Source organism: Sinocyclocheilus grahami, unplaced genomic scaffold (genome assembly GCF_001515645.1).
Source record: "Sinocyclocheilus grahami isolate Dianchi unplaced genomic scaffold, SAMN03320097.WGS_v1.1 scaffold850.1, whole genome shotgun sequence".
Classification (NCBI taxonomy): Eukaryota; Metazoa; Chordata; class Actinopteri; order Cypriniformes; family Cyprinidae; genus Sinocyclocheilus; species Sinocyclocheilus grahami.
The window spans coordinates 258781-273522 of NW_015506029.1; the positions used below are offsets into that span (position 1 = coordinate 258781).

Here is a 14742-nt window from a genome sequence, read left to right on the forward strand (position 1 = left end):
TATACACACACACACACACTATGGATTGAATAAATTAGAAGGCTAGTTTTTTTTTTTTAATTGCTTCATTTATTTTCCCTGTTGATGAAAATAGAGTCTTCAGGATTATGTCTTTTAAGAGTCTAATTAATTCTAACACTGAAAATTTTATCGGCCTTTCATTCTGATTTAGTTTTGGCTCTGAGAGTGAGAGCTTTTGATTTATATTGTTTTAAATCCAAAGCTTTTGGCTCACTGTATACATAGCCATATAAGCTTTCTGGATGGCTAAACAGGAGGCCCAGCACAAATGAATGATTTGACCAACATGATAAATTATCAGTTGTGTTCACACTGTGTAGGTTGTATGTATATTAACTCTATCTGGCTGTTGTACAATGAAGGACTGCAGGCCAACGGAGGGAACACGTATGAGTGATTTGGCTCTGGAACTCAGAAGGCCAGGGAGAGAAATCCACAAGCTGATGATGGACACTTTGTTTGGCTTGTAACGCTAGAACAGGATAGGAAAGAATAAATCAATCAATCATGTCGAAACTGTCAGAACTAGCATGTGGCCCTCTAAAAACCCCACTGAGATCAGAAAATATATACATTTTCGCTTAAAGGTTGTAAGAAAGCACTGATTCTGACGTAAATGAGCCATAATTCGATTTTGAGATAATCTTCCAGCAAGGTATTGTGGGTTTGTGTTTTATTATATGCCAGATATCTTGCAGTCTTAAAGGGACAGTCCAATACTTTTAAGTCGTACAGGCTTGGAATTACAAATTTAAATATTTCATTGAAATAACAATAGAATATTTAAATGCATTACCTTATCTAAAACCATCAACATACATAATACTGTTGCAGTATTTTTTGTAAGGGATAAGACTTTGATTTGGATAAGTTTAATGCTTAATATAAGGACAGAGTCATTGTTGCTGCAAGGCATTACAAACGTGTTTATGTACCTACAATGAGTGTACCTACCTTTTTATGTGCACCATAAGGACGAGAGATCCCTCCCTCTCAGCCTGAAATGCTGCGTGCATCAGAATGATGCTCTGCGGTTGCAAAGGGCAATTGTCAGTGTGACTTTGCATTTGCTGATAGCTCATGGAAAACATTGCTCCATATCATTAAGTAATTGCCATCATTTTTATTCTTTATGGTTGTGCGGGCTACCGTCCCTCATTCTCTTTTCACATTCATTTCCTATCTATGATTAATGGGAGATGTCGAACCGTAGAGTGAGCAAGCATCAGCGAAGGTGAGATCATAATTAGTTTAGCTGATGCAAGGCCCTCCAATGGCGCATCTGGATGGAAAAATTACCCTATAGGAAGCTGGCGGCGCCCCAAAACTTTTTACTGAATTGTTGTGAAACACCCAATGGATCAAGTGCCCTTTTCCCTGCCAAAAAAAGCTCTAGCTACTCGAAGCCAAAATTATGTCTGTAGAAAGCTTTCCATTCTAAATGTATTAGAGCACAATTAGGAGCATTGTACTTTTCTGTCAGGAGAAATGTGCTCCCTGCGCAAGCCATCTGAAGTTAGGCTAAATAAATCGTACACATTCTATAAGGCTAAATGAGTTTTGCTGGGACCATAATCTAGATAATTCCTTTGATTTGCCCCAGTTGACTCTCGGGATTCACTTGTAGTTCTGTCCGTTCCCGGTGGATGATTCATGTGGCTATATCTCTCTCCTTTTTTAACTACTTGAGTTTATTTTTCCCCCTTCTCTCACAGTAGAGTACAATATTTCAAGCTACTAGATATTTTGAGTACCAGCCATATATTTAAAGGTTCCTGTCATGCATGTGTTCGAGAAGAGACATTTATTGAAAGATCAAAATATTTATGTCAGGCCGATGCGGGTGACCCAGTTTGAAGTGGGTGGTATTGTTGCTGTCACAGTGGTATCTTACAAAGCCTATACATCACAGTAAGGTTAATTAGTGTTAGAATCAGCTTGGTTCTATTAATTGTGCCTCATCCTGGCTTTCTGATTGGACACATTGTGTCCCTCTCCATCAGAGCTGCCATATCCAACAACACCCTGCTGAGTCTTGGAACTTTTTTCTCCTTTTTCCTCCCCCTGCCCCTCTTTCTTGCTTTCTCTTTTACATTCACCTCCCATCTACATGCTGAGCATGAATCTCCATCACTCTTTTTCTTCACAGCCTGCTTTTTTTACTCATTTTGGTTCTCTTTCTTTTTTTTATGATTTCAGAGGCGGCGGGGCTCGGGGGTCTTCTGCGCCAACTGTCTGACCACCAAGACCTCGCTGTGGAGGAAGAATGCCAATGGCGGCTACGTGTGCAACGCGTGTGGCCTCTATCAGAAGCTGCACTCGGTAAGGGGGGAAGCTAAGAAAACATCAGTGCAAGGGACGGCGAGAACGCCTCGCCAGCCCACCCACAAATCGCAGAAACAGAGTTCAAAATGAACAGAAAGGTGACAGCGTAGCAGCTCTGGTTTGATTGCTTCATTTCTGCGCTGTCAGGCGAGGACCCTGGGGGAAGAGCCCTTTTGGCCTTCCTCAGCCCTGCAGCCAGCTAATGGCCCTATGGAAGTAATTCTGCACCAGCTGGGAGCCCCACTTCCCACAGTCCTAACAAACACCTGACCTTAAAACCCGAGATACAATGCCTACTGGCACAACCTTAAAACCCAGTCAAGTGGAGTATTTCTTTAACATTTATTCACCTTCATGTTGTTCCAAACACAAATTTCTTCTTGTTTTGAACCTTTAACCAGGCAAGTCACTTAAGAATACATTCTTATTTACATCAACAGCCTGGCGTGGAACACAAAAAGAGACGTTTAGTAGTATGTCCAAGCTGCTTTTTTCCATATGATAAAGTTAATGGCAACTACAGGTGTTTAGTGCCCATCCACTTTCATGGTAAGCAAAAAAAACAGCTTGAAAATTGCTAAATATCTCTTTTTGTGTTCCAAAGCCTTTAAGTCTATTAAAGTCAAAGTTTGGAAGGGTGAAAAAAATGATTACAGAAATATTATTTTAAATTTTTTTTTTAGCTATTCCTTTTAAGCTTTTTTAAAATCTCCTTTACGCTAGAGTGTAACATTCTGGTTCTTAAAGTAAAAATCAAATTCATGTTCTCCATAGGGGTATTTCCAGTAAACAAAATATTGTTTGTATATACACAATTGACATCATTAAATCTATAGTTTTTTTTAAATATATATATATATATTTATTTTTATTTCTCCGTTGATTTTAGTTTGTCTTTCACAGTGCTTCGTTGGATTGTAGTTATTTTTTTCATTAAAGCTGTTAAGTACACAGTGTGTACTTTTGTCTTTTTGTCTGATTTTTTTTTTCCTTCAAATCAAAGTTTGTAATGTTGTCATTCACCTCATAGCTGGTTGGTTTGATTCATAGCCTATAGGTCTTTAACAAAGACATGAATAGCAAAAATACTTCCGGAACCAGGGCAACTGAAAAAGTGAGTATGCACTGTTGCGTTTAATTATAGTCATACATACCCTTTCTGTTTATCCGAATATTATCAACAATAAAAAAAAAAACATTTTATATATGATGATATTTATGAATGCATAAAGCTGTGACTATTGTATTAATTCTTTGGGTTAGTCTGTGTGAACTGTGCACAAAGAAAAGAAACTGCTCGTTTCTGGACTCGGTCACTAAATGACTTAATTTGATTTGCTTTATCGCCTCAGTTCTCTGCTCTCCCAATTTAATTTTGATCTGAATTAGCTTTTTCTTTCACATCTGTAGCCGTACCTAAAGCTTAGTGTGCAGCCTTGAAAGTGTTCTAGTGTTCTTCTATTACCTTTGAAATGGTGTCTGGATAAACATGATGGGTAAACAGACTCGACAACATGTGAGTAATTAAGCCAGAGAAACAGAAAAAGCATTGTGCTCGGGCCTGTTGCTGGACTTAACGTTGCTTTTGCATTCTAATCTTTGGAGCTCCTTGAGAATTGGGTCAAGTCTGTGAGTGTTACGGTTTCTTCATGTCTTGATATGCAATGTTGGAAGCACTCTTTTGCCTCGGTGGCCTCGGGCTATCTGGACCAGTGCTTGGGTGGCACAGGCTCGGAAACAGGGGGCCGACTGAATCAGTGTGGTCGGCTGGGGTAAAGCATTTAGGCACCACAGTGCCCGGACCACAAGAGGCTCTTTCAGGGGCCATGCCACCTGGTGGCTTGAGTCATGCTAACTTGACCCAGCACAGGCACTCACATCTGCCCGTCTGTCCGCACCGCCTCATCAGAGAGCCTGCAATCAATGGGCGCTTCACAGCTGAGCCTGTGAAATACTGTACACTCTATTTACTGCCCCACATTAAACACTGTCTGGAGTAAATAAGATTCCTCATGCTGGAAGTTTTCCTAACTTTAACATTTATGTTGGAGTTCCATCATGCATTGATGCAGAAGCTGTACTGATGCTCGCATCAGTCTTTGCTCTAGGTTCCTAGGACAGAAAAAGTGGGGTGGTCGTGACTTTAAGGGAATTGGGAACAATTCTTGACAGTTTTAAAACTGAGATCACACTGATATTAAAAGCAGAGGGAAGATGAATTTGATGAGAGTGGAACACAATGGCCTCAGTTATTCTTCAGGCCTAATCAGACACACAGGCGATGTTACACGTGAAAAATTGTGACATAAAATATCATTTATTCCTGTGATGGCAAAGCTGAATTTTCGGCAGTCATTACTCCAGTCTTCATTGTTTCATGATTCTTCAGAAATCTTTTTTTTCCCCAGAATGTATTAATTAATTAATTCATTCATTCATTCATTCATTCTAATATGCTGATTTGCTCAAGAAACATTTGTTATTATCAATGTTGATATCAGTTGTGCTACTTCATATTAGTTTGGAAAGCGTAATACATTTTTTCAGGATACTTTGATGAATAGACTTTTCAAAAGAACAGCATTTATTTTAAATAGAAATCTTTTTGTGAAAATGGAAAAGTCTTTTGATCAATATAATGCATCCTTGCTGAATAAAAGTATTAGTTTCTTTCAACAAAAAATCTTAGCCCAAATTTTTAAACGGTAGTGTACAAAAATAAAATAATAATAACAATAATAGAAATAAAAAGTTCTGCAATGTATTAAGTAATTGTATTGCATAACATGTTTACATATATTGCAGCTTCGCTGTTTGTTATTTCTCCAAAACCTGTATCTTGTATTTAGTTTTACTATGACTTGTGTGCCCGTGGTAAAGTGACACTGTCATTATTATTGAAAGAATGTTATAGACATTTCAGAACCTTTAATGACCGAAATGTATGAAAATCATTGGTTCTGATATTTTTGATGTAATCTGTTATGACCTTAAACCTATTAATGAGAACTGCTACCTTTACTTATTTTTATTAGCTTATTTATTTACATTTGTGCAATGACTGCATACAGTGCTGGTGAAAATGTGTATTTCCCTCAGATTGTGTACAAAACTAGCAATAGCATAGATCTGTATTTTATCAGTGCTAGCTCAGTGTATATATATTTATTTTTATTTCTCCGTTGATTTTAGTTTGTCTTTCACAGTGCTTCGTTGGATTGTAGTTATTTTTTTCATTAAAGCTGTTAAGTACACAGTGTGTACTTTTGTCTTTTTGTCTGATTTTTTTTTTCCTTCAAATCAAAGTTTGTAATGTTGTCATTCACCTCATAGCTGGTTGGTTTGATTCATAGCCTATAGGTCTTTAACAAAGACATGAATAGCAAAAATACTTCCGGAACCAGGGCAACTGAAAAAGTGAGTATGCACTGTTGCGTTTAATTATAGTCATACATACCCTTTCTGTTTATCCGAATATTATCAACAATAAAAAAAAAAACATTTTATATATGATGATATTTATGAATGCATAAAGCTGTGACTATTGTATTAATTCTTTGGGTTAGTCTGTGTGAACTGTGCACAAAGAAAAGAAACTGCTCGTTTCTGGACTCGGTCACTAAATGACTTAATTTGATTTGCTTTATCGCCTCAGTTCTCTGCTCTCCCAATTTAATTTTGATCTGAATTAGCTTTTTCTTTCACATCTGTAGCCGTACCTAAAGCTTAGTGTGCAGCCTTGAAAGTGTTCTAGTGTTCTTCTATTACCTTTGAAATGGTGTCTGGATAAACATGATGGGTAAACAGACTCGACAACATGTGAGTAATTAAGCCAGAGAAACAGAAAAAGCATTGTGCTCGGGCCTGTTGCTGGACTTAACGTTGCTTTTGCATTCTAATCTTTGGAGCTCCTTGAGAATTGGGTCAAGTCTGTGAGTGTTACGGTTTCTTCATGTCTTGATATGCAATGTTGGAAGCACTCTTTTGCCTCGGTGGCCTCGGGCTATCTGGACCAGTGCTTGGGTGGCACAGGCTCGGAAACAGGGGGCCGACTGAATCAGTGTGGTCGGCTGGGGTAAAGCATTTAGGCACCACAGTGCCCGGACCACAAGAGGCTCTTTCAGGGGCCATGCCACCTGGTGGCTTGAGTCATGCTAACTTGACCCAGCACAGGCACTCACATCTGCCCGTCTGTCCGCACCGCCTCATCAGAGAGCCTGCAATCAATGGGCGCTTCACAGCTGAGCCTGTGAAATACTGTACACTCTATTTACTGCCCCACATTAAACACTGTCTGGAGTAAATAAGATTCCTCATGCTGGAAGTTTTCCTAACTTTAACATTTATGTTGGAGTTCCATCATGCATTGATGCAGAAGCTGTACTGATGCTCGCATCAGTCTTTGCTCTAGGTTCCTAGGACAGAAAAAGTGGGGTGGTCGTGACTTTAAGGGAATTGGGAACAATTCTTGACAGTTTTAAAACTGAGATCACACTGATATTAAAAGCAGAGGGAAGATGAATTTGATGAGAGTGGAACACAATGGCCTCAGTTATTCTTCAGGCCTAATCAGACACACAGGCGATGTTACACGTGAAAAATTGTGACATAAAATATCATTTATTCCTGTGATGGCAAAGCTGAATTTTCGGCAGTCATTACTCCAGTCTTCATTGTTTCATGATTCTTCAGAAATCTTTTTTTTCCCCAGAATGTATTAATTAATTAATTCATTCATTCATTCATTCATTCTAATATGCTGATTTGCTCAAGAAACATTTGTTATTATCAATGTTGATATCAGTTGTGCTACTTCATATTAGTTTGGAAAGCGTAATACATTTTTTCAGGATACTTTGATGAATAGACTTTTCAAAAGAACAGCATTTATTTTAAATAGAAATCTTTTTGTGAAAATGGAAAAGTCTTTTGATCAATATAATGCATCCTTGCTGAATAAAAGTATTAGTTTCTTTCAACAAAAAATCTTAGCCCAAATTTTTAAACGGTAGTGTACAAAAATAAAATAATAATAACAATAATAGAAATAAAAAGTTCTGCAATGTATTAAGTAATTGTATTGCATAACATGTTTACATATATTGCAGCTTCGCTGTTTGTTATTTCTCCAAAACCTGTATCTTGTATTTAGTTTTACTATGACTTGTGTGCCCGTGGTAAAGTGACACTGTCATTATTATTGAAAGAATGTTATAGACATTTCAGAACCTTTAATGACCGAAATGTATGAAAATCATTGGTTCTGATATTTTTGATGTAATCTGTTATGACCTTAAACCTATTAATGAGAACTGCTACCTTTACTTATTTTTATTAGCTTATTTATTTACATTTGTGCAATGACTGCATACAGTGCTGGTGAAAATGTGTATTTCCCTCAGATTGTGTACAAAACTAGCAATAGCATAGATCTGTATTTTATCAGTGCTAGCTCAGTGCTCATCTTTGATTATACTTACAGCTGTGTGGTGCGATGATCTAAAGCCTGTGTCTAGCGGTGGACTGAATGACATTTATTTATTTTTTGCTCTTCTCTGTGTTCTTTTACTGTAAAGTAGCTTCTGCAATGGACCATCAGGTTGTGTACACGTCACACTCCACTAGAAGCTAATAAACAAGATGTGGAGACGTCTCTCCGAAGCCCTCGGGATCCTTCAAAATGCTGTCGATTGGCTACAGGCTTTGTTTGCCTGATGTTTCTTTTTTTGGTTTCTGCTATAAGATGCTGAGTAATTTTCGGCAGTTTGATTTTTGAAGAAGAGTAAAGGCGGTGGGGCTGTTTAGTAGAAGATATCTCATAGTCTTTCAGGTTCTTGGTTTGATAAATAATCAAGTGACTGTTTCACTGATGGCTCGCTAACGCAAGCCAGCGGAGACTGTGTCCTTCATGTCAGCCTGGCAGTCAGTTTCCAGTAGTATTTTTATATTTTTGAATAAAAACTTTTATATGCTGTACAGAAATGATTTAATAATAGCACCTCATAAAACCACACTGTAGAGAGCCCTAAATGGAGGTCTGGGCTCCTCGTGCCAGAACACATTGCAATAATAAATGTCTCTCAGATTTTATCTTCTAATAATAGGACCCGACATGTGCCGTAGCCATGCGTCAATGCCCGACATAAAACTTGCGGCTGCCTCCGTTTTTAAGATTCACCATCATTGAACTTTTAATGTGGGACGCAGAAAGAATATGTTGTTCGTTCTCCAAGAAGTTCTCGCAGCTTCTGAACTCTGACCACTCATTGGAGCAAGAAAGCCCAAAAGGTAGAAAGAAATATCTGGAATAGCAACAGGGTTCTACACAAGGTTGTTCACAGACAGCACAGTCAAGACAGGCCTTCTAGGCTCCTTTAAGCATTTAATATATTTAATTTAAACAAAAATAATAATCTTACCTTACCTGTAACTCTTTCGCTTAGGTACTTAAACTGTCAAAACTAGATAAGATTAAATAAATAGAGAGATACCCAAGGTTGCCTAGTACCTCTACAGTACATTACAAAAGAGACTTATAGAACTAGTTTTCTTTTTGTGCTGGATGCATTTATCATATAATTAAATGTTTGTATTTCACCTTTTATTTTATTTTTTCCTCCCATTTTTGTCATATACATTCCAGTTTAATACACATTTATTATATTTTTCTTGCTTTCTTTATTTTTTGAAGTCTGCCAGAATTAACTCCATATTCTGGTTTTCTTCATACTATAAAATACTTACATTTTATTATTAAATGTGCAGGGAACACCAAACTAAATCCCCCTCCTGTCAGTTATTAATTTTGTAGTAGCAAGTACTGTAGATATAATCAAAGGCTTTAAGACTTGAATGTCTCTTTTCTGGTTTGATATTTGAAACATAAAAATCAAAAACTCATAGCCAACTGATAAATCAAGTTATGTTCATTTTTAAAATAATACTAATCATTAGAAAATTAGACTGAAGAGACACACACACAAAAAAAAGGAAAGAATGCCCTCTTTCTGTAGTGTGCTGTGAGGGTCTGACATGGTCCAGCAGTAGAGGGCACTCTTTCTATTTGTCTGGCTTTCATTCCATCCTCTCTTCAGACAGACAACAGGCCTGACATGTTCCAAAGAGTGATCTCTTGCATTTTAACACCATCCATCACAGGGCATTAACAGAACTGAAACAATACAGTACGATTTGTTTTAGATTTAACTCCAGTCCCCAGTGGGCAAACATTATTGAAATTATGCATCTCCTGTTTCTTGCCCTATATGGTTCGGAGCCAAAGGCTAGGTTGAGGTGGCTTTGTTGGAGCTACATTTTTGCATAAATTATTTTTCCAGCTTTTAAGGGAAAAATGGGTACCAGAGAAATGATATTTTCCTTCTGTCATACTGGAATACTCAGGCTTCCCAAGCCTCCCCATCTTTGAGTGAGTTTGCTTTCCTTAGCCTAGAAACATGATGGTGGATCTGGGTGCTACAAAGGCAAGTGGCTACCATACATTATTGATTCCCCCGATGTGCCTTTACCTCAAAGTCAACAAGTAGTCGAAAGGTGATAGAGGGGAGCGACAGTTCTTCTGCCAATTATCTCTGGCTCTGGGTGAGTCGTGGGTGATCTCTGCATCAAGCGAGGACTTGGAAGAATGTGTCTGGCAGTGCAGCAGAAGAGTTGCGTCACCTTACTGAAGTTTTCCCCCTGAGCCACTGCCTACCCGGATGGAATCTGAGCTCAGAAAAATAGATTACAGACAAGTGCTCCATTCTTTCCCTGCTGTTGCAGGTCTGCCAAAGGAAGGAAATATGCATATCTCACATCTCTTCAGCCACAGTAGTTTCCATTTTAGCATAGACGTAAAGGATGAGAAATGAGAAGGAACATACTGTTACTTTGGACTTTTTCTTGTAAAGTAGCACAATTGATAACAGTTTCACCCGTTGATGTCTGTCTCTTTCCGGTAGTCAAACTGAAAGCCACTTCTATAATTCACTCATTTATATTTGTGAACTCACTGTACTGCCTTGATTTTTGAGCTAGGTTTACGTAATCCAGTGAAAATAAAGCAGTAATTAATAGCCATTTGATGGCAGATTAGTATGCTAACCAGCCTAATTACAGGAGTGTGTCCTCTGAATCCCAGGAGGGATGAATCACTCCACTGAAATCACAATATTAGATCAGAGACCTTTTTATGTGGCAGTAAATAGATCAGGTCCAGTCTCACACACAATTAGGGAAGCGTGTGAATATTTGTTTGTTTGGATCACACTCATGGAAATTTTACCGAACCGTACCCAAATCTGGTATTAAAAAACATTACATTTTTAACAGAAACTCTGGTTGCAGCTTTGTGTTTTGTTTTTGTTTTGTTTTTTAAATCCTTAGAAATGCATTGTTTTCACATGGTTTTGATGGCTGTGATTTAAGTATTAAGTAAATAATGATTATTAAAAAATCCTTACTCTTCAAATATATGTGAGTATATACGTCCTAATTATTCTCAACAAAAAATATATTGAGGTAAAAAAAATTTTTTTACAATGAATTATTAATTCCTATAAAATACGTTTTTATTAGTTTTTTGTCTTCATGATATCAGGACATTTTAATTGAAATACAGCTTAAATAAAATCAAGTAGAATTATTAGATGAAAAATTTGAAATGCATAAATGAAAATTAGAAATGTCGCCTTAGCAAATAACTGAAATAAAATGTAATAACATTGCACATAAAAAGTTTGTTATACTACTGGACTAAAACTTGATTGCAGTTTAAGCTAGATAGAAAAATTAGAAAAACAACAAAAAACACTCGGAACTCTAAAACATTATCATTATAGTAGTCATTGTATGAATAAACTGAATGTAATGTTTATTTTAATACATTTATAGTTATCATGTCATCATGTCATTGACCCCCATTTCAAAATTGAATAATTTGCTTGTCTCTTTTTCAGACCCCTAGACCGCTGAACATTATCAAGCAAAACAACGGTGAGCAGATCATCCGTCGACGGACACGCAAGCGCCTGAATCCTGACCCCGTACAGTCTGAGCAGGTGGGGTCCAAGCAGCAGCGTGTCAACAGCGAGGAGCGTCTAAACAGCAGCCCCTTAGAGAGGAGGTCTGAGGAAGCAGGATCTGATGGGTCTTTATCACGTGCCGAGGCCCAAGCCCAGTTGGGTAAATACGAGGCTTATGGTCCCTCAGGACCCAAAAGTCACCCTAGTCCCCGCTCCACCCACGCGTTCCTCGTCAACCAGACGCTGGAGATCCACAAGCGTATGCCACCCCTGCATATGCACAAGAGCCTTGCAGACGGTGGGACCGAGGGCAACGGGCTCAGCGCAGGACCTCAGGGCGGTGACGGCAAAGGGGGCTCAGAACGGGGCAGCCCTATTGAGAAGTACATGCGTCCATCGAAGCAGGCCAGCTACTCTCCTCCTGGAAGCCCTATCGAGAAGTACCAGTATCCGTTCTTCAGCCTTCCCTTCCTCCACAACGACCTGCAAAATGAAGCGGACTGGTTGCGCTTCTGGACTAAGTACAAGATGTCTGTGCCGGGCAACCCGGGCCACTACCTGAGCCCCGTGGCTGGCCTTCCCAGTCCGTGCCAAAGCTTTGTGCCTTACCCTTCCTTCGGCTTACCGCCTCATTTCCCCCCACCAACCCCTTCTGGACCCGAAAGCGACACACCTCTTGATCTGGCCATGAAACATTCCAAACCCAGTCCTACGCCCAACGGGACCCTCGTCACCAAGGAGAAACTGGCGTCACCTGCTTCTGAAAGGGAGCGGGAGACAGAATGCTCAGAAGAACCCGAAGAGGAGTGCCCTTCTTCTTCTTCACAAGTCCCAAAACCAGAGAAGGTTGATCAGGCAACGCAAGATGAAATCTCGAGCAAATGCGCCCACTGTGGCATTGTCTTCCTGGACGAGGTCCTGTACGCCCTGCACATGAGTTGCCATGGTGACGGTGGGCCCTTCCAGTGTAGTATCTGCCTGCACGCTTGTGCCGATAAGTACGATTTCACAACACACATCCAGCGAGGCCTCCACCGGGCCGCCCCCGAGGCGAACGCCAACCCCTCTAACCAATGAGCTTTACAAACCTGCAGTCCGAACACAACTAGAGCAGTGAGGAAAGCGAGGGATTGTACGAATGAATGCATTGAACTTTTTGCTTGAAATGTGCCAAGACAGATCATGGTGCCTAAGCAGCCAATGCAAGAAACTTCAGTCAGCATAGCATTTCTGTGGGAGCTCACACACACACTTTTAACGAACAAAGACTGTTTTTTTTAAGACATCGGTACATGTAGCTACTCAATCTAGATATATTTTCGTTAGTCCAGATATATAATTTTTGACAAGGCAGTTCAGCAAGCAAGGTACATCTACTCCAATTTAATGCTTCGTTTCTCGTCATCGTGTGTATTCAGATTTATGGAAAGTTCTCTTACCTAGTTCTGATAAATATGAGGATGTGTTTCTGCATGTGTGGCTCAGTGTAGAAAAATGTGGCAGTCATCTGTCACTATGGTAACAGCATAAATGACTGCCGTCTTCTAACATCCAGCATCCTCAGGGAATGTGTGTGGCTGAATAGACAACATTAGTTTATAGTCTGACCGTCTCGAGTTAACAGTGACATACTAAATGTCTTATAGTTTTCTGTTTGTTGTTTTCGGTCTTTTTTTTTTTTTTTTAAGTTATAGGGTTAGGTAACTCGGGTCACAGAAATCCGTCAAAACTTTCAAGCTGCTGCCTTAGTTGCTGAGATGCAATTCTCTGCTCTAGAAATTTGGGAAGGAATAAAAAAAATATATATTTTTTTCTATGTTGTTAATAGTAAAATCATATTATCAGTGCCTGATATATTGTACAAAGATTTTCTACATGCGATGTTGATATGCAACATTGATCTTGCATCTGAATAAGGGCCTTGAATTTGGCCCTGACAAACGTTTACATTTGCAAATGTAGCAAACGACGTAATGAAGCAACACCCAAACTTTTTTTTTCCACGAAAACAGTAAGACAATTCAATTTCCTTTCCTCCAAAGGTGGAATATTAAACAAAAGTGCTATGTTTTTTTTTTTTTTTAATCTCTTGGCCACAAAAGGGCACTATTCATTCCAAGCATTGTCATTTTCTGTTGCCTCTCCTTACCATGTACTTGTGCTTTGTAGTTGATGAAGAAGCTTGTATTGGACTGAAGTCTTCCTGTATTTTTCTCCTGCTCTTTTGATACCGAACATTCAAGGGAAACTGATGAGTCTGTGCTACATTTGGTCATTTTATGGGAGCCAGTGCGCTATAATATAAAAACAATAACTTTCTGCCAGCCTAAATTCATTCCACCTTTAATTCTAAAGAGCATTTGAAAACACCTTTGACTTTTGTTTTTTTTAACAATTTTATTCAGTGTACTGTTGATGAAACTTAATAACTGCAGGTGTTTCTGGTGCCTTTCGATGGCAGTTGTCTCAAAGAGACATAACATTGTTATTTATATTGTTGTTTCACCCAGCTGTACTTTGGTTTTTATGCTACTTTTGCAACTTTTATCATGTGGAGTGGACAACTGTCTACCTGAGCGACCGAAAAACATGTTTTTAAGTAATAATGAGCTCAGAAATTATCCAGACATACTTTGTCAAGTCAAGCGCTTGATATATTTTAAAGCTGTTCATGCATCTTCAATTTTCCGTTTTATTTGAATAGGAGGAAAAAAAATTTAACCTCCCAGATTTTGTTTTTGTTTGCTGGCAACTTTGAGATGTCTTTTTTTGTTGTTGTGCTCCCATGTGTGCTTCTCCACACTTGCTCCTTTTCATGGTCACAGGTTCAGTGAGTTGGGTCTAGTCTGACTTCATACAGACATTATTTATATGAACTGGGGAAAAGGGGGCGAGATTGAGGCTCAAAATGTCTCATTTGCTCTCTCTCTCTCTCTGTTTCTCAGAAACTAGCCTTACAACGCTGCTTAACTGCAAATGCCTCTTAAAAATAACAAATCATTATAGACTGATGCTTTTCAACAAACCATTTATACAGCTGGGTATTAAATGACAAGATTCTTTATTTTAATTTTTTTGTCTAAGTTTTCATTTTTATTTGAAAATGTTAATGCTTGCACTTCAGTTACTCTATTGCAAAGAAGAAAGATGAAATGTGTTATTAGCATGCTGAGTACAGGTACTGCATTATAATAAATGAAAGAGATCTTGCCTATGTTTGAAGGTCTTAGCAATATTGAAACACAAGGAGTATTTGATGGAGCCTGGAAGCATGTTTGGCCAAGGTCAAGGCAAAGGGCATAAATATGTAAATGTTTTAACCATTATTCTTAGAATGTTATTGTTTTTACACTTGCTGCATTTAAAGTGCATAGAT

At 38.6% G+C, this 14742-nt stretch overlaps 1 protein-coding gene across 1 annotated transcript in view; it reads left to right on the forward strand.

Annotated features, from left to right (window-relative positions):
• The window catches only part of LOC107562946 (zinc finger transcription factor Trps1-like), a 129691-nt gene extending 116905 nt beyond the window's left edge, over positions 1-12786 (forward strand). Inside the window, exons 6-7 of the mRNA XM_016247707.1 lie at positions 2221-2343; positions 11301-12786. Coding sequence (XP_016103193.1) covers positions 2221-2343; positions 11301-12443 — 1266 coding nt within the window. The 3' untranslated portion in view covers positions 12444-12786. The remainder of the gene's footprint in view (positions 1-2220; positions 2344-11300) is intronic.
• Positions 12787-14742: the final 1956 nt, after the last annotated feature.